The following is a 21,178-nucleotide window of genomic DNA, read 5'->3' on the forward strand; positions in this document are numbered from 1 at the left end:
TGCCCTTTATGGAGCAGAGATATGGGGATTTATCTCTGTAAACAAACTAACGATTTGCTAGAATAATTTTGCAAGGGCGCTCATCTCCCTACCTGTCGCAACACCACTCACACCACTTTTTTGTGATCTTGGCATAAAAAGAATAGGTGATCTAACCGTCCTGAGACCACTAACTTATTGGCTGCGTCTATGGACCACTCTGCAATTAATCGATTAACGTAATTCCCTACAGGAGGTCCTAGCACTCAATGGGGCAAAACAACTACCTTGGTTCAGACATATTGCTAAATGGTGCAAACTACTGAACCTGATGGACTTGTGGGAGCACCCAGAAAGGGCCACTAAACGTGACATCCTGATCCTCAAACCTACGTATTGGAGTGCAGTAGGGGAACATTATACTAATAATCAAAGAAGTGGCCAGCTAACATCTACATTTTTAAATGTTAAATCTAGCTTTCTGTTTGAACCCTTTCTTGACCTGATCTCACCCCCTTTTGCTAAGAGCTTGTATATTAGGTTTAGATATGGTAATCTGCTATTGAAATTTTCAGGGAAAGAGGCAACTGGCCTGGTTTTAGAGTTTTGCCCTGCTTGCAGCGAAGTTTATCACACTGAAGAACACATCTTGTTTTTTTTTCACAAAGTATCGGCAGTTGAGTAGGAAATGGATTAGAACATTTTTCCTTAATCTGGGTGCTAGGCAGCACCAGATTGCGTTCACTATTTTAAAATCAGATACTTCAGGGCCAATAGTTTTTGATCTTAGTCGTTTTCTATTATCCTTCTGGCTAATTCGGAAAAAAATCTTATTATAGTCATGAAGTCATTTTTTGATTCTTTCCCTCCTTATGTTGTACATGTATCTTAAAATATTAAGTTGGTACATATGGTTCAGCACCCAAAATGTCTGGTGGATTGTATAGCACTCCCTTTTAGCTTGGTCAGGTCAAATGAATTTGTATATTTATGTTTTTTAACCTGATTCGGGATGTCATTTGTACTTGTGCTCAAAATGGTTTAATACTATTTTAATTGCTTACTTATTTTTTATTTTTTGCATACTTTGATGGTGTTTTGTACAAATGACTGAATAAAGTTACATATGATATGACATGTATTAAATATTGGATTAACAAAATGAAGAGAAGTTTTGGACATCTACTATCTGACTAGAGTGTGAGAGTACTATGCTTAATCTACCTCATCAGTTTCATGATGTGCCAACATATTGTGACAAACCATATTGTGCATAATTATGCATTAGTGTAATTTTTTTTTAAATGATATTTGAAGAAATTAGCTATACGGTAAGAGGGCAGTTGAAAGTGGAATTAAATAACTTGTGAGGGAAGTGAAGTATTCTGAAGAAAGGGATGGAACACGATTAGAAAGGGGGCCAAAAAGTGGTTCAGGCCCTAACATCCGTACTAAAGAAAAGGAATAAACAGGAACATTGAATCGTCATGAATGAAAGGTTTGGAAATGTCATCAGACCTGTTACCCAGACACCAACACCTGAAAAGACGGGAGCGCTTTATTGCAGCATGGTTCCTGCTGCCCTTTCCCTCTATACTGATCAGGTGAAACATTTTTAGAGAACCAGGCAAAATGTAATTTTACTGTTCAGGTACTCTCGTTCTCCTAGCAGGAAAGCCTATTATAGATCATTATTGTACATGGGAACACACTTGCCTACATTCTTTATGCAGAGTCAAAATAGCTGTGTACATTGACCCAATTGTAGCACCGACCCAGGCTCTAGGGCCCTTGAATGGATTTTTCCAGGTTAAGGAAATATTTGTTGTATTCAAACATTCACCAGAAATTGAGGGCTAGTATTAACTTTTTTTTTGTCTGTCATGGCCTATCAGCTCGACGCTGATTTCCTTTACTTCTTGCAGGCACAGTGGGTCTTTATCAGTTGATGAAGGAACAGATTTGTATACGTGTTGTGCCAAGCAATTTCAAACTAGTGAATGAAAGCACTATTGTCAAAGTAAACTTACATATGTTACACCGGCACGTTGCATGGTGTTGTAGGTGCATTCTACCTGCAACTCATCACCCTGTAGGAGAAAAGAAAGACAATTGATTTGTATTTGTACAATCGGGGTTTACACTTTGCAGTATGCTCTACACAATGTGCTCTCCGTGTTGGTATTTGTAACATTTCAAACTTTTTGAATAGCCAAAGAGAACAATACATAGTAAAATAAGGTGCACCTAAGCTGAATCATATGGAATTCAGAATGCTACAAGATTATTTACCTCCCAAAACTCTCAAGAAATGCTGCAAAAATATAATACAGGCTGATGCAAGAACATCCTTCAACCCTGATTTTGACCAAACATAGACGTCTGAGGAATGGAAATCTAAACACCACTCTCATGGTTATCTCTCGCAAAATGTCCCTGTGGATTGATCTCTTCACTAGTGGACTGAAAGTTTATCATAAGAACAAGATTCCCTATGATCCTTAACTTACCTCTATTCCATAATCCCCCCTCAAAGCAAACCTCTTGATAGCACCTTCAAGAACAAACAGATTATGATCAGGCCTCTGGTGAGAACCTTCAAAAATGTTATCTCCCCTTCCTGAAAATCCATAACGGCTATGCCTTTTGGGTTTCTTAGTCCTTTCTCACGTACCTCGGTATCACATGACTAACACCACTATCTTTCCAAGTTCCTCTTCTCTTCCCACTATCTAACCTAATTTTCCCACGGAAGCCTGCACTCCTCTTTCTACTATTCTTTTTAGTGCTGCGGTGGAGCCCATAACAAACAACCTGAGCCCCCCCCATTATTTCCTGATTCATCTTCTCTAACTCTTCTTCTATAACAACACTAATAGTTAGCCACTGTGGAAACTCCCTGCACCAGGCCACTTTCACCTGATATTCCTGTTACCTCCTCACATCACTCCCATAGGACCTCTTCTCAACTGTAACCAGGTTATGTTCTTGACACCCCCTTCTCCTACCAACCACTTTCATCTCACATACCTTCTTCCTCTCTTCACAGCATGTGCGGATGTCTGTAAATGATTAGGATAGCTTTACTGATGACCTCAACAGTGTCCCCTAAGTCCACACACTTTTACTGTCATTTCAGTATGAGGTATTCCATATAGCTCTAGGTAAGCATTAAGGGCCCGATGTACGACCGTTCATTTTTGTGAGTCGCAAATTGCGCCAAATTGTGAATGAATGTACAACAGTGTCTCAGACTAATGGGGCCGCTAAAAGAGAGGCTCATGAATATTAATGAGCCACTCGCAATTTGTGACCCCATTGGGAATTCCTGGCCCTCCCAGGGATGGTGGCCTGCTAGGCTCAGCAGACCTCCACGTCTGGGACTGCTTTTAAATAAAGCAAACACAAGGAGATGATGGACGGAGCGCTGAAACTTTTCAGACACTCACCCCCAGTCACAGATCTGGGTTGAATCCATCATCGTTCTTTAGCTCACTTCGCCACCCCAGTTCAAACTCAGCTATATGCAAATCAGTGTTGATCCTGTGCCTCATGGGAACAGTCCAGCCTGAACTGCCAAGCCATGTCTTCCCTTGACCGGAAACAAGCATCCTGGGACCTCAGGGAAGGTGTGTATGCACAAAGAACATTGTGTGGTTATTGAAAGAATGATCTTGTTTATAGTTGAAACTGTGTGTATATGATCTATTACTTTATTAGTTACTTCTTGGGTTTACCCGGTTTAATCACGGTGTGTCTTCGCGCTGCTCTTGTCAACACAGTCCTTCCGCCTATTCCAACGCACTAGTTTCCCGGTTCAATCACGGTGTGTCTTCACGCTGCTCTTGTTAACACAGTCCTTCCGCCCATTTCAACACACTAGTCTCATTACGGCTGTATTTTTTCACCTTTCTCAAGACTTTAAACTACCGGCTTGGTTCATGAATGTTTAGAACAGTGATACACCACTTTTCTGTTCAGATCACAACTTTTGGCACGTTGGGACTACCACATCCTTGTTCTGTTTTTCACCAGTTTATCTGTTTCATTCCTTTTGATCCCACAATTATTTTCAATACATTGTACAATGTTTTATCGCTAAAATTCTGGCTGATTCCTCGTTTCCTCTTATTTTTGTAGTGCTGCCCCTGATGAAGGGCTCTGACATCCCGAAATGCATTGGACATTCAGGCCAATACGAATAACAAGTGCCACATGTAACTAACCCAAGAATGCGTTACAACAAACAAATGATGGACGGAATGCTGCCAATGCAGACATTCTCCCCCAGTCAAGAGATCTGGGTTAAATCCATCGTTCTTTTGCCCACTACGCCGCCCCAGTTCAGACATGGCCATATGCAAATCAGTCTTGACCCTGTGCCTCATGGGAACAGTCCAGCCCGAACTGCCAAGCCATGTCTTCCCTGGACCGGAATCAAGCATCCTAGGACCGGTTTCTGGCTATCAGCCGTCATCAGCCAGGATAGCTTGACTCCAGTGGCGTAGTGAGCACGGGTCCCACGTCTGGGAATAGCCATCCCACTTAGGGCGAAAATCGTTACAACAAACAAATGATGGACGGAATGCTGACAATGCAGACATTCTCCCCCAGTCAAGAGATCTGGGTTAAATCCATCGTTCTTTTGCCCACTACGCCGCCCCAGTTCAGACATGGCCATATGCAAATCAGTCTTGACCCTGTGCCTCATGGGAACAGTCCTGCCCGAACTGCCAAGCCATGTCTTCCCTGGACCGGAATCAAGCATCCTAGGACCGGTTTCTGGCTATCAGCCGTCATCAGCCAGGATAGCTTGACTCCAGTGGCGTAGTGAGCACGGGTCCCACGTCTGGGAATACCCATCCCACTTAGGGCGAAAAGCGTTACAACAAACAAATGATGGACGGAATGCTGACAATGCAGACATTCTCCCCCAGTCAAGAGATCTGGGTTAAATCCATCGTTCTTTTGCCCACTTCGCCGCCCCAGTTCAGACATGGCCATATGCAAATCAGTCTTGACCCTGTGCCTCATGGGAACAGTCCAGCCCGAACTGCCAAGCCATGTCTTCCCTGGACCGGAATCAAGCATCCTAGGACCGGTTTCTGGCTATCAGCCGTCATCAGCCAGGATAGCTGGACTCCAGTGGCGTAGTGAGCACGGGTCCCACGTCTGGGAATACCCATCCCACTTATGGCGAAAAGCGTTACAACAAACAAATGATGGACGGAATGCTGACAATGCAGACATTCTCCCCCAGTCAAGAGATCTGGGTTAAATCCATCGTTCTTTTGCCCACTACGCCGCCCCAGTTCAGACATGGCCATATGCAAATCAGTCTTGACCCTGTGCCTCATGGGAACAGTCCAGCCCGAACTGCCAAGCCATGTCTTCCGTGGACCGGAATCAAGCATCCTAGGACCGGTTTCTGGCTATCAGCCGTCATCAGCCAGGATAGCTTGACTCCAGTGGCATAGTGAGCACGGGTCCCACGTCTGGGAATACCCATCCCACTTAGGGCGAAAAGCGTTACAACAAACAAACGATGGACGGAATGCTGACAATGCAGACATTCTCCCCCAGTCAAGAGATCTGGGTTAAATCCATCGTTCTTTTGCCCACTACGCCGCCCCAGTTCAGACATGGCCATATGCAAATCAGTCTTGACCCTGTGCCTCATGGGAACAGTCCAGCCCGAACTGCCAAGCCATGTCTTCCCTGGACCGGAATCAAGCATCCTAGGACCGGTTTCTGGCTATCAGCCGTCATCAGCCAGGATAGCTTGACTCCAGTGGCGTAGTGAGCACGGGTCCCACGTCTGGGAATACCCATCCCACTTAGGGCAAAAAGCGTTACAACAAACAAATGATGGACGGAATGCTGACAATGCAGACATTCTCCCCCAGTCAAGAGATCTGGGTTAAAGAATGTACATGAGTTCAAGATATTCCTAAATTGAAAGGTTCAATAACACGCAATTGACCTTGGAGCAAAATTAACGCTTACTTTATTCTATTGAATTGAAGAATTGATTTCACTTTTGAGTGCAGCACGAGTGACACGCTCCTACATAGGAACATGCAAACTTTTCATATTTACATCCCAACTCAGGGGGATCTACCCGTCTGCACCTACACCTTACTTTAAACTGTGATACCCCATGACCAAACTGAGTGCGCACATTCTGTTTATATTTCCAGTTTGCTAAAGGCCATGCCCAGAACTTGCATGAGCACCACTTTGGCATTTGCCCTCTTAGCATCATCAACATTTTCATGACTCAGGAATCCTGAATCACAAGCTGCAGGCTAACTTCTAGGCCTCCAAATGAATCTGCTTCTGAAGAATCCTAGGTCTAGCACAGTTAGCACAGACAATTGTGTTTGGACCTGTGAACAGTGCTTGAAGGGCCACAAATGAAAAACAACTACCTTGCTATATGTACAGGCATCTGAGAGAAGGTGGGGGCAGATGGGGAAAACTGTGATCAGGCAGTCGCAACCAGAGAGTACCCTAAAAACTTTAGTTATCTCAGCAGCAGTCACACAGGTAATGAGCCAACTGGCACTTTGAGAGACATGGGGTGTGATCAGAACTGTTATACCAGAATTGGGACACACTATGTTCTATAGTTACTAATAATATCAAATCTTGCTAGTAATTTCTGTAGTTGATACTAATTGCTGTATCACACACACTTTCTTTGTGTAGTATTGTATTTCTTGTAGAATAAAGTCCCTTTTTTTATAAATCAAGTTACAGTATTTTCTTGGCACAAGGTGCTTGGGGGTTAATGAGTTCTGAGTCTCTAACCCCACACCAATCTCCCAGATAAGCTTTGAAATGTTTGCTATTCTCCCTGTAAGCTACTAAAGGAGTGTACATGTTGCTCAGTTTTCAGAGTTCATAGAAGGACAGACTGATCATCAGTGGTGCAATGAGTAAATCACCAAGATTGTGACATAGACTTCCTGTGTTCCTCATGAAACCTGAACAGGTTTTGATGTGTACTTTCAGAACATGGTGGCCACAAAGGTTTATTGCTGAATAAATCTTGTTTGCACTTCTGACACATATACAATGTGAGAATCCACAGTCTCCTCATTGCAACCAATGCCCACTGCAGTCTAAAGCAAAGTTTGTCTTGAATCAACCTCTTTATTCTATTCCTGGTCAGATATATCAATTGCCAAATAATTTGAAGAATTGTATCCATATTTGTAAAAGTGAGCAATGAGTTCTTTACTGCATCATTATATGACTAGCTACTGTCTCGGTAAAAATCATCCGCAAAATCTGTACAAACTTATGATCATGCAGAACTTGCCAGTAAAAACTGAGACTTTTTTTAAACCTAGATGTGACTTAAATTCTTTTTTATTTTTAGCCTAGCATACTGTTTCTACTGAATATAGAGACACCAAATCTACAACTAAATACTGGCTAATGGTTTCTGTATTTATAAAGTCAATCAGAGGTGTCACTTTTCTTTTTCCCTATACAGTTATATTGTTTTAATTCTCATTGTGAAAATAACTGTAATATCAAGAAACTTTAAGGGTGTTATATAGTGAAATGTGGATGCAGGACATTCACCAAAGATTAGAGAATGCCCCTTTCCACACTATTTGAGTGTACACTCAGCTGCTGACCACCATCACATGATGGCCATGGTTGCAAGTAGGGTGCACAACTGGGAAGATAGATAAAGGGAGACAGAGGACGAATGTCATAGACAGAAAATACACTGTGATGCTACCACCATATGGTTGCTGTGTTGAGCAATAGGAGACAGCAAAAGATTAGGGAAGAAATGCAGGGAGGCCGGTACAAATGAGGAAAAACTTGTGGAAGGTTCATAGAAAAAAGACTCTAGAACTGCTGACATAAAGGTCACTTATCTATGAAGGGATAGGGGTTATTTATGCAGATAGTCCAGGAATCTAGGCTACAAAAAAGCACTTGTGACCATCATCAACATGGTATCTGCAGCAATAATGCAAACCTACACATATTGTGCTATGTAATGAAGCTCCAAGGGTTTTGGGTATTTATTGTTTCCCTAATAATCAATTTACTAAAATCACAATTTGTGTAATGATAATATATTTTTCTGCAGTGAAATTGTGTAAAAATTTCAACAAATTCTTCAATGGAGCTTGTGTCAGATATAGTGGCGCTCTATATATTCAGAGTCATTCATTCTAGATGCCTTTCCATATATTCTAGGTTGGTGTCCTTACCATTTTGATGGGTGTGAGCTTAGTCAGGTATCTTGCCTCCTGCAGGCTGAAATCATAGGTCATGTCACGGCCAACGAATCCGATCTGTTCTCCATTCCTTGAACAAAAGAAAGGCTGTTGAGATCTTTCTCACTTAATTAACATCTTTGAGTAACAAGACTAAGGGCCATATGTAGGTGGCCTAACATTTACCACTTCATAAATACCGAATTTTACCGATTCGGTATTTATGAAGTGGTAAATGCTATGTAGGTAATCCATCGGTAATATTTACCGATTCGGAATGGGTCGGTATTTAAGAATCGTTTTTTACCGATTCGGTAATGGTAACTGGCTTCCCATTGATTCCTATGGGCCAGGAGGCCCATAGGAATCAATGGGAAGCCAGTTACCATTACCAAATCGGTAAATACCGATTCGGTAATGGGGGGAGCACAATCAAGGGTGGCAGGGTGTCACAGTGACACCGTGTTGCACCCCTGATTCCTGCATGTGTGCACATGTGGCACACATACATGCCCTAAGGGCATGTATGTCTGCCACATTGCACACTTCTAAGTGCCAAAAAATGCTTTTTCAAAGCCATTCGTCATTTACCACCAACTTTTAGTTGGTGGTAAATAACGAATCCACACAACACCCACACACTCCCCCTACATCTCATTTCAGGATTCAGTATTTACCGAATCGGTAAAATTACCGATTCGGTAATTTTACCGATTCGGTAAATTACCGAATCGTGAAATGTCCCCCCTACATACCAAAAGCCTGAATACCGGTCGGTAACGGGATTTTTACCGACAATCGGCCGTTACCGACCGGTATTAGGCTACCTACATCTGGCCCTAAGAGTTTTAATCCTATCTTTATCCAGACAGTATGTTAGATAAAACTCTCATCGGCCAAAACAGACTTTTTAAAAAAAAAATGAAGCTCAAGACTGTCAAGGCGGAAGACAGTCATCAGGCTTCGTCAAGCAAGAAATACGTTTTTATACCCTAATTTAGCATTAAAAAGTCTGAATTATAGATACCTTTCCCATCAGGTGCAAACACTTGAGGTACCCCTTTGCCTCAGATTCATTTAGCATGTTCCAAAACTATGGAAGACCACAAGACAAATAGTCTAACTATAAAAAAACCCTGAATATTTGGACAAGTTGTCTGATTTTTTCTTTCCTGCTAAGGAATTTTTTGGTACCTTTTTGAGACCAGCACAGAATAATGTCTTACTCCAAAAGGAAAACCAATCCATTCTGGCCTCAAATCTAATTCTTAGATAATGAATTACTAATGGGATGCCAGACATTATCTGGCTCATTTTGTTGTTTCTGTTTATGTGACATTAATTGACAGTATAGATGTATTTTCACCCTCTTGTAATTCAAAGTTACGTCTAAAATTCCTGTTCAGTTTTCAACTTGCAAGGAAATACTCCTTCATCATAGCATTTTTTAGGATATGTTGTGGACGAAAATAGCAAAATGGCTGTTGAATAACAAAAATATCAACATGCACAATGGAAAAAGGGTGTCTCTGTTGCAGACATGATTGTATTTGTGCGGGAAGGGACACCTTCCCACACAAACACAATCCTCAGATGCATTTTCCTCTTTTTATGTCTGCTGCAGAATACATTTCAAGAATAAATAAATTACATTTACACCATATGCAAATGACATTCTATTGTTTATGAAACTCACAAAAGGCAACAGGAGTTTGCTTGCAATAAATCTATCCCCCGGCATGAGCTTGGCGGTTGCACTCCAACCCATCGTTCTTTGGCTCACCATTTCATATCAGTTTGGCCCCACTCAAATGTAAATCAGCCTTGACTCTGCTCCTTATGGGAACAATATAGCCTGAACTGCCAAGCGAGGTCCAGTTTCACTCTAGTTATAAGCTCACGGGCCACGACGTCTAGGCATACTCATGCCACTTAGGGCAGTACGTGAAACCAGCCATATGCAAATAAATCTTGACCCTACGTCTCATGGGAACAGTCCAGCCCGAACTGTGAAGCCAGGTCCTCCCTATTCTTGAACCCAAGCAACCCAGGACTGGTTTCACCCTAGTTATGGACTCATCAGCTAAGGACAGCCTGTCTCCAGTGAATCAGTGAACACGGAACCCATGTCGGGCATACCCATGCCACTTAGGGCAGTTGATAAAACACACAGAAGGTGATTGGAGGCTGCTTGCAATAAATCTCACCCCAACAATAGCTCTGGGTAAAGCACCAACCCATCATTGTTTTAAATCACCATGCCACCTCAGGTTGGATCCAGCACTATGCAAATCAGTCTTGACCCTGCTTCTCATGAGAACAGTCCAGCCCGAACTGCCAAGCTAGGTCCTCCCTGAACTGGAACACAAGCAATCCAGAACCAGATTCACCCGAGTTGTGGGCTGATCAGCCGGGTACGGCTTAATTTCCAGTGACACATTGAACATGGAATGCACTACTGGGCACACCCATGTCACTGGGGGTGATACATGAAACACACAAAATGTGATAGGAGGCAATTTAGACCCAGCCATCTGAAAATCAGTCTTGACCTTGATCCTCATGGGAACAGTCTACCCCCGAAGCTCCAAGCCAGAAATACAAGAAATCCACAAGCAGTTTCACCCTAGTTATAGGCTCAGTGTATGCAACTCCACTCTTTGCCACTCCACTGTATAATATTCCACTCTACCTCACTCCACTGTACACACCTCCAGTCTGCTCCACTCTACTATAAGCCACTCCTCTGTATGATACTTCACTTTTCTATATTCCACACGTCACAAAAAACAATCAATTCAGCTTAAATTATTGATAGGTAATACAAACCATTACAATATGAGTATCAATGACAATCTAACATATATTCTACCCCCCAGTAAAATAAAATGTCATTAAACTCTAAGTCAGATTAGACAGTATCAAAAGTTGATAGCCTTTCTGGATAGCTCATGTGGAAAAGACAAACAAAGAGCGCTCCCATATGATGAGAGCCAATCCTTACTGTGATAGAAATCAAACATCTGGGCTCTTGATGTCGATTAGAACCAGATTTGAAGCTATGCCCTTAGGCCGCTAATACATGGCCATTTCAGTAAAAAAAAGTTTAAAGTGTCCTATAAGATGAAAGTCTTTGTTGGTGCATGATTGGACTCAATGCATGTCTGGTTGTGGCGATAGATGCTGGTTTGCCCCAGCTGAATTAGTGCGAGGTCCAGGCACTTCAGAAATCTAGTCAAGATCTGTTTATCTGTATATCAGTTCCATGCAGCCATACATCTAGTGCTAATTTGGTGGATCTATTTCCCAGGGGAAAAAAATTTGCATGCAAAAGTTTCCTACTGAGGTCTAAGAGAAAGGGACAGAGGCAAATGATGTGCAATAATAATTTTGAACTACTACCACACTCCCTACAGCATGGACAGGCTTCTCTAAATGTGCAGGGCTGGATGGACTTGAATGATAACACTAGATATTTACATCTGGTGAACTGAGATGTAAAGAATGTTTCAAATTGATAGAAAGGTATAGTTGTTGAATTAGCAATGTGAAAGATGCCAATAATAGCTGTGCTCTTGGTAGCTTAGCAAAGCCCTCTGGGTTGGTACTGATGTAGACACACTTTACGACTGCTTTGGCCGTTTTTTTAACCCCTTCACTGCTAGGCCTTTTCCCCCCCTGTGCTAAGCCTTTTTTGGCTATCTGGGTTAGTGCGCGCTTAGGTCCCTGTAACGTCTTGACCACATAAGGAATCCACGCCAAATTTGCATCCTTTTCTTCCAACATCATGGGGATTCTAAAGTAACCCAGGGTTTGTGGATTCCCCTGGAGGGACCCAGAATTTAGCCAAAATACAGCTAAAGTTTGTTTTGTTTGGGAAAAATGGGAAAAACAGGCTGCAAATGAAAGCATCTGGGGTTTCCCCTGCAAACGTTATCAAAATAGGGTTTGTGGGGCTAAAAGCACCATTTCCCCAGCTTTTAGGGAATTACACACTTTTGTCACAAAACCAACATTTTGTAAACAGTTTTGGCATTTTTCTGGGACATAGCCTATTTTTGATATTTTTTGTGCTTTCAACCTCCTTCCAGTTAATGGTAGAAATGGGTGTGAAAGTAGTAATGGATCCTGGAAATCTATACATTTTAAAAAGTAGACAAAATTCTGAATTCAGCAAGGGGTCATTTGTGTAGATCCATCAAGGTTTCTTTCTAGATCTAACAGTTAAATATAGAAAAAATGTAAAATTAGTTGAAAAAAACAGCCTTTTGTGTCAACGTTTTCACCTGTAACTTCTTCTAATTATGACAGCTCTTTGAAAGCAATATACCGTTACATCTGCTGGACTTTCCTGGTTGTGGGGATATATAGGACTTGTAGGTTCACTAAGAACCCGACGAACCCAGAGTCAAAAGCTGAGCAGCAATTTGCAATGTTTTTTTATTATGTTCTGGGTATATTATTGTGGGAAAATATATACATGGAAAAATCGGTATGAAAGACACCTATGCATTTCTGAAATGGGAACAAATTATAGAGTTTAGAAACAGTACATATTTACACATTTTCGAAATTGGGAATACTCATACTAGCATGAGAATTATCGGTCATTTTTCAAAATGACTTCTTTTTTACACAAAGTCTTTCATTTGGAAGGCATAAATGCATCAAAAATCAATAGGTAATAACAGTTGCTTTACAAATCTGAATTACCCTAAGTCTCCCGATAAAAATGGTACCTCACTTGTGTGGGTAGGCATAGTGCCTACGACAGGAAATGGCTCAAAACCCAACGTGAACACACCACATTTTCACAATGAAAATTTACCCTTTTTTGGCAAAGTGTCTAGCTGTAGTTTTTGAACGCTAGCTCTGCCGGCACCTAGGGAAACGTAGCAAACCTATACATTTTTGAAAAGTAGACACCCAGGGGAATCCAGGATGGGGTGACTTGACTGCCTTCCACCAGGTTCTGTTACCCAGAATCCCTTGCAAACCTAAAAAATTGTCCAAAAAAAACACATTTTCCTCACATTTCTGTTGTGGAAAGTTCTTTAATCTGCGTGGATCCACAAATTTCCACCCACCCCGCATTCCCCAAAGTCTTACGAGAAAAATGGTACCTCACTTGTGTGGGTCGGCCCAGTGCCCGCAACAGGAAACGGTGCAAAACGCTACGTGGACACACCTCAATTTCGCAGTGAAAAATGACCCTTTTTTGTCAAAGTGCTTAGCTGTAGTTTTTTAACCCCATCTCTGCCGGCACCTAGGGAAACCTAGCAAACCTATACATTTTTGAAAACTAGACACCCAGGGGAATCCATGATGGGATGACTTAACTGCCTTCCACCAGGGTCTGTTACCCAGAATCCCCTGCAAACTTAAAAAAATTGTCAAAAAAACGAATTTTTCCCACATTTCTGTTGTGGAAAGTTCTTGAATCTGCGTGGATCCACAAATTTCCACCCACCCCACGTTCCCCAAAGTCTTACGAGCAAATGGTACCTCACTTGTGTGGGTCAGCCTAGTGCCCGCGACAGGAAATGGCACAAAACGCAATGTGGTCACACTTCAATTTCGCAGTGAAAAATGACCCTTTTTTTGCAAAGTGCCTAGCTGTAGTTTTTTAACCCTAGCTCTGCCGGTACCTAGGGAAACCTAGCAAACCTATACATTTTTTAAAACTAGACACCCAGGGGAATACAGGATGGGATTACTTGACTGCCTCCCACCAGGGTTCTGTTACCCAGAATCCCTTGCAAACCTAAAAAAGTATCCAAAAAAAACACATTTTCCCCACATTTCTGTTGTGGAAAGTTCTTGAATCTGCGTGGATCCACAAGTTTCCACCCACCTCACGTTCCCCAAAGTCTTACGAGCAAATGGTACCTCACTTGTGTGGGTCAGCCTAGTGCCCGCGACAGGAAATGGCAGAAAACACCTTGTGGTCACACTTCAATTTCGCAGTGAAAAATGACCCTTTTTTTGCAAAGTGCCTAGCTGTAGTTTTTTAACCCTAGCTCTGCCGGTACCTAGGGAAACCTAGCAAACCTATACATTTTTGAAAACTAGACACCCAGCGGAAACCATGTTGGGATGACTTGACTGCCTCCCACCAGGGTTCGTTACTCAGAATCCCCAGCAAACCTAAAAAAGTATCCAAAAAAACACATTTTCCCCACATTTCTGTTGTGGAAAGCTCTGGAATCTGCGTGGATCCACAAATTTCCACCCACCCCACGTTCCCCAAAGCCTTACAAGAAAATTAGTACCTCACTTGTGTGGGTTGGCCTAGTGCCCGCGACAGGAAACGGCGCAAAACGCAACATGGTCACACCTCAATTTCACAGTGAAAAATGACCCTTTTTTGGCAAAGTGCCTAGCTGTAGTTTTTTAACCCTAGCTCTGCCGGCACATAGGAAAACCTAGCAAACCTATACAGTTTTTTAAAACTAGACAGCCAGGGGAATCCATGATGGGATGACTTGACTGCCTCTCTCCAGGGTCTGTTACTCAGAATCCCCTGCAAACCTAAGGAAGTATCCAAAAAAACACATTTTCCCCACATTTCTGTTGTGGAAAGCTCTGGAATGTGCGTGGATCCACAAATTTCCACCCACACCGCGTTCCCCAAAGTCTTACAAGAAAAATGGTACCTCACTTGTGTGGGTTGGAATAGCGCCCGTGACAGGAAACTGTGCAAAACGCAAAGTGGACACACCTCGATTTCGCTGTGAAAAATTACCCTTTTTTGGCAAAGTTCCTAGCTGTAGTTTTTGAACCCTAGCTCTACCGGCACCTAGGGAAACCTAGCAAACCTATACATTTTTTAATACTAGACACCCAGGGAAATCCAGGATGGGGTGACTTGACTGCCTCCCACCAGGTTCTGTTACCCAGAATCCCTTGCAAACCTAAAAAATTATTTAAAAAACACATTTTCCTACATTTCTGTGGTGGAAGTCCAGGAATCTGCGTGGATCCGCAAATTTCCACCCACCCCGCGTTCCCCAAAGTCTTACGAGAAAAATGGTACCTCACTTGTGCCCGTCGGCATAGTGCCCGCGACAGGAAACGGCACAAAATGCAACGTGTTCTCACCTCAATTTCACAGTGAAAATAACCCTTTTTTGGCAAAGTGCCTAGCTGTTGTTTTTTAACCCTAGCTCTGCCGGCACCTAGGGAAACCTAGCAAACCTATACATTTTTTAAACTAGACACCCAGGGGAATCCAGGATGGGATTACTTGACTGCCTCCCACCAGGTTCTGTTACCCAGAATCCCTTGCAAACCTAAACAATTATCCAAAAAAACCCACATTTTCCTACACATTTCTGTGGTGGAATGTTCTGGAATCTTTGTGGATCCACAAATGTCCACCTACTCCGCATTCCCCAAAGTCTTACAAGAAAATTGGTACTTCACTTGTGTGGGTTGGCCTAGTGCCCGCGACAGGAAACGGCGCAAAACGCAACATGGTCACACCTCAATTTCACAATGAAAAATGACCCTTTTTTGGCAAAGTGCCTAGCTGTAGTTTTTTAACCCTAGCTTTGCCGGCACCTAGGAAAACCTAGCAAACTATACATTTTTGAAAACTAGACACCCAGCGGAAACCATGTTGGGATGACTTGACTGCCTTCCACCAGGGTTCGTTACTCAGAATCCCCTGCAAACCTAAAGAAGTATCCAAAAAAACACATTTTCCCCACATTTCTGTTGTGGAAAGCTCTGGAATGTGCGTGGATCCACAAATTTCCACCCACACCGCGTTCCGCAAAGTCTTACAAGAAAAATGGTACCTCACTTGTGTGGGTCGGAATAGTGCCGGTGACAGGAAACGGTGCAAAACGCAACGTGGACACACCTCGATTTCGCTGTGAAAAATGACCCTTTTTTGCCAAAGTTCCTAGCTGTAGTTTTTGAACCCTAGCTCTACCGGCACCTAGGGAAACCTAGCAAACCTATACATTTTTGAATACTAGACACCCAGGGAAATCCAGGATGGGGTGACTTGACTGCCTCCCACCAGGTTCTGTTACCCAGAATCCCTTGCAAACCTAAAAAATTATTTAAAAAACACATTTTCCTACATTTCTGTGGTGGAAGTCCAGGAATCTGCGTGGATCCACAAATTTCCACCCCCCCCGCGTTCCCCAAAGTCTTACGAGAAAAATGGTACCTCACTTGTGCGCGTCGGCGTAGTGCCCGCGACAGGAAACGGCACAAAATGCAACGTGTTCTCACCTCAATTTCACAGTGAAAATAACCCTTTTTTGGCAAAGTGCCTAGCTGTTGTTTTTTAACCCTAGCTCTGCCGGCACCTAGGGAAACCTAGCAAACCTATACATTTTTTTAAACTAGACACCCAGGGGAATCCAGGATGGGATTACTTGACTGCCTCCCACCAGGTTCTGTTACCCAGAATCCCTTGCAAACCTAAACAATTATCCAAAAAACAACACATTTTCCCCACATTTCTGTGGTGGAATATTCTGGAATCTTCGTGGCTCCACAAATGTCCACCTACCCCGCATTCCCCAAAGTCTTACAAGAAAAATGGTACCTCACTTGTGTGGTTTGGCCTAGTGCCCCCGACAGGTAACGGCGCAAAACACAACGTGGTCACACCTCAATTTCGCAGTGAGGCACCATTTTTGTCGGGAGACCTGGGGAAGGCTGGGTGGTAGGAAATTTGTGTGAGCCCGGTGATGCCACACTTTCCCACACAAAAATGTGTGAAAAAAGTGATTTTTTCAGCTAAAATTGAGGTTTGAAGGGGATTCTGGGTAAGGAAACGTTGGGGGATCCACACAAGCCATACCTCCCTGGAAGCCCCCGGGTGTCTATTTTCTCAGAAATGTGTGGGTTTGGTAGGTTTCCCTAGATGGCTGCTGAGCACGGGGCCAAAACCCAGGTGACCCCCTTGCAAAAGCAGGCAGTTTTGAGATAGGCAATTTTGATGTTGCCTCACTACGTTTTGGGCCCTTGCCTGTCGCGGGTACTTGGTCCTCAAACACAACTGAGGCAAAATTTTTATCGGGAGACCTGGAGGAACGCTGGGTGGTGGGGAATTTGTGTGAGACCGGTGATGCTACAGCTTGCCCTCACAAAAATGTGTGAAAAAAGTGATTTTTTCAGCTAAAATTGAGGTTTGCAGGGGATTCTGGGTAAGGAAACTTTGGGGGATCCACACAAGCCATACCTCCCTGAAAGCCCCCTTGTGTCTAGTTTTCAGAAATGTGTGGGTTTGGTAGGTTTCCCTATATAGCTGCTGAGCCCCAGGCCAAAAACTCTTGGGACCCCCATGCAAAACCAGGTTGGTTTGTGATGGGTAATTTTGATGTCGCCTCAGTAGGTTTTGGGCCCTTGCCTGTTGTGGGCCCTTGACCCACCCACGCAAGTGAGTTACCATTTGTGTGGGGAGACCTGGGGGAACACTGCGTGGGAGGAAATTTGTGGATCCACCCAGATTCCAGAACTTTCCCACACAGAAATTTGGGAAAAAAGTGATTTTTCGGCAAAACTTGAGGTTTGCAGGGGATTCTGGGTAGGAGAATGATGGCGGACCCATGCAAGCCATACATCGCTGGACTCCCCTGGGTGCCTAGTTTCCATAAATGTTTGGGTTTGGTAGTTTTCCAAGATGGCCGCCGAGCCCGTGGACAAAAACCCAGGTGACCCCCCCCTTGCAAAACCAGGTTGTTTTGTGATAGGTCATTTTGATGTCGCCTCAATAGGTTTTGGGCCCTTGCCTGTTGCGGGCCTTTGACCCACCCACGCAAGTGAGGTACCATTTGTGTCAGGAGACCTGGGGGAATGCTGCGTGGGAGGAAATTTGTGGATCCACCTAGATTCCAGAACATTCCGACACAGAAATTTGAGAAAAAAGTGAATATTTCGGCATAATTTGAGGTTTGCAGGGGATTCTGGGTAGGAGAATGATGGGGGACCCACGCAAGTCATACCTCGCTAGACTCCCCCAGGTGTCTAGTTTTCAGAAAAGTGTGGTAGGTTTCCCTATGTGCCGGCTGCGCTAGGGCCCAAAATCCACAGGTAGGCATATTGCTAAAAACAACTCTGTGCCTAGTTGGCATTCTGACACCCGGGGGGATATCGGGGGGACGGGGTTGCCCCAATATGCCCCCAAGGAGGGCAGAAACACTGTGGCTATTTTTGGGGGGATGGGGGCATTGGTATGCCCATTCTGGGCAGCAACCACCCCCACGCATAAAAACAGCCAGCGTAATCGTTGGCGTCTAGTTGGCTTTTTGCCCCCCCGGGGGTCAGATTGGGGGCTACTGCCCTTATCTTCCCCCCAGGGGGGGCAGAAAGGCAGTAATTGTTGTGGGTGGGTGGTGGGGGCATTGACATGCATGTTTTGGGCTGCCCCAAAACATCCCTGGAGTCTTTTGGGCTTCTGTCCCCCGGGGGGGCAGGAAGGCTGTAATTTTTGTGGGGAGGGGGTGGGGGCATTGGGGATGCCCGTTTTGGGCAATGCCCACACTAATTAAAATTTGCCCCCAAAAAATCCCTGGTGTCTAGTGGCCTTTTTGCCCCCCCGGTGGGGCAGATTGGGGGCTAATGCCCCCATCTGTCCACCAGGGGGGTAGGAAGGCTATAATTTCTGCAGGGAGGGGGTGGGGGCATGGGCATGCCTGTTTTGGGCAACCCCCACCCTAATTCAAATTTGCCCCAAAAAAATCCCTGGCGTCTAGTGGGCATTTTGCCAACCCCGGCGGGGCTGGATGTTGTATATTGTTTCAACAAGACCAGGCCCTTTGAAGGCCAATTTGAATTTGGTGAAGCAAAAGTGTATCATCGGCATATTTAGTAAGGCCACATGCTGACTACAATCTTGGTAGTAGAGTTCTCAAGATTGCAAGAGATGGTAATAGGTCAGCTGTGTAAAAATTAAAAAGAGCTGGACACAATACACAGCCTTGCTTCAAGTCCAGATTTTTTAGACTTTGAGAACGTGAAGCTAGGACCCACCTTAAGACAGACCCAAACCTCCATGTGCAGCAGTCTTATTGGCTTGAGAAGCTTGTCAGAGATAACCCATCCTTGCAATTTCTCCCATATTATGCCACAGTTCAACTTTATCAAACGCTATGCTGTAGTCTAGGAAGCAGGGATAAAGAGGCAAGTTTTGTTTTAAGGCTGTGATTGTGAGTAGGCTGATTTCAAAGATGTTATTGAGAGTTTTGCAGCCTTTCCTAAACCCACTCTAGAATTTCAGATTCAAGGTCCACTCTTCTAGTTCTTTTACGAGTAAGCTGGCAAAGGCTCAGCATCTAATAGGACAATAGTTCTTAAATGTTGCAGTTCATTATTTGGTACCTTCTTATGATTGGATTGAAGAACTGAGCAATGCCAGTTGCCTGAGATGCTGTTACGAGATCATATTTCTGAGTATAGAGTTAAGGGCAGAGTGAGCTAACTAGCTAAGACTTGCTTGAACACAGTCATAGGAACTTCATTTGATCCCATTATCGCTGTTATAATTTTATCACTGGAGATTCGGAATATAGCATATTGAGTGTGTAGCAACATGGATCATGACCGTAAGTTGCCAGACAATCTGGCATCTATGTTTGAAATGATGGTGGAAGAAATGCAACTACCATTAGTTGTTGAAGTTTGGATCTAATAGAGGTTTGTCAAATAAGCATCCCAGGTTCGTTCACCAATTGTATTGAATGACCACTTGAGTGTGATTAGGATGTGAATCAGGCTCCAAAATGTTGAGCTGTCTTTGATGTGAGTCTATTTATTGATGTCAAACCATCTCTTGGCTTAAAATTCAGTCCTTGCATTCCAACATTTAGCTTTTTAGATTTTATTTAGCTGTTGAATGCAGATTCATATTATATGATTTTATTCAGCATAGTATGAGTGCCTTTTTAATTTGTGTAAAGGTTTTATTAGATCTCTTAGCTCAGGTGACTACCAGGTGGTGAGTGTACCCTTCTCAGTTTTCTCCTTCTTGCCCCAGTGTGTTGGGCCTATTTGTAGGCACAGATTATAATGATAGTTGACTAAAGAATTCAAAATGATAGACCATCCAGGGCTGATCTTGTTGTTTGCATTCTGCTTGGAGAGTTGGGAATCAGGTTATGCCTTCCATCTGCCTCCATTGTTTATATTTGAGTTCAGAATGGATAATCCTGTTCTTTTATACTGGCTAGTAATAGTATTCTCTGAAGCGATTGTTTTTTAAGCGTCACTAAGCTTTGGCTTTCAATTCATTTTTAGCACTTGATGAAAATTATCACTTTTCTTGCCGAATACAATTCGAAATAATTCAATTGCCGCTAAGAGACATGGAGGGACCAAAGTGTTGTCCAGTATTGTGGTAAAATGTGTGGATACATGAATGGCCATTGCAGGAATGAACAGTTTAAACTGGCCATTTAGATTAATCAAGACCTGAGCAAATAATAGTGACCAGAAGTGCTTACTTTTCATACTTTCCTTCTTTGGGGAAAAGGACATAGGTGTAATGTAGTACAATTTATTTAATTTATGGAGAACTGGTGATTGTAATGCTTCAGAGGTAAGTATCTCATTTGGGTCTCCATCTACTATCACTTCATGCTCCGAAATGTTTGATTGATAAGTGCCAAGATGCTGAAATAGAATGTTGTGATAAGGTCTTTATCTGATAGGATTTGGGGGAATATGCACCATATTAAGGAGAACTCATGGCATGTTGTGAGATAATATTTTGGAAATCAGGAGATAATCTGATGAAATCAAGACTGCAGACCAATTGAATTTCAAATACAATGAAATATAGGTGGGCAATCCTCACGAGAGTCAGCCATATATGGATACATGCACTGCTGTTTTTCCCATACAAATAATGCCAGGAAGGGCAAACTTGTGCCTACCCCAAGATTCCTGCAAACAAATTATAGAAACACTTGTGAGGCATCCTGTCAGTT

At 43.2% G+C, this 21,178-nt stretch overlaps 1 protein-coding gene across 1 annotated transcript in view; it reads right to left on the reverse strand.

Moving 5' to 3' along the window:
• LOC146813124 (putative DBH-like monooxygenase protein 2) overlaps positions 1–21,178 on the reverse strand; it is a 148,042-nt gene that overhangs the window by 17,915 nt on the left and 108,949 nt on the right. The window contains exons 9-10 of the mRNA XM_085620079.1: positions 8,223–8,319; positions 2,010–2,069 (exon numbers count right to left, since the gene is read on the reverse strand). Coding sequence (XP_085476205.1) covers positions 2,010–2,069; positions 8,223–8,319 — 157 coding nt within the window. The remainder of the gene's footprint in view (positions 1–2,009; positions 2,070–8,222; positions 8,320–21,178) is intronic.

The sequence above is a fragment of the Triturus cristatus genome, chromosome 7, assembly GCF_964204655.1.
Source record: "Triturus cristatus chromosome 7, aTriCri1.1, whole genome shotgun sequence".
NCBI lineage: Eukaryota > Metazoa > Chordata > Amphibia > Caudata > Salamandridae > Triturus > Triturus cristatus.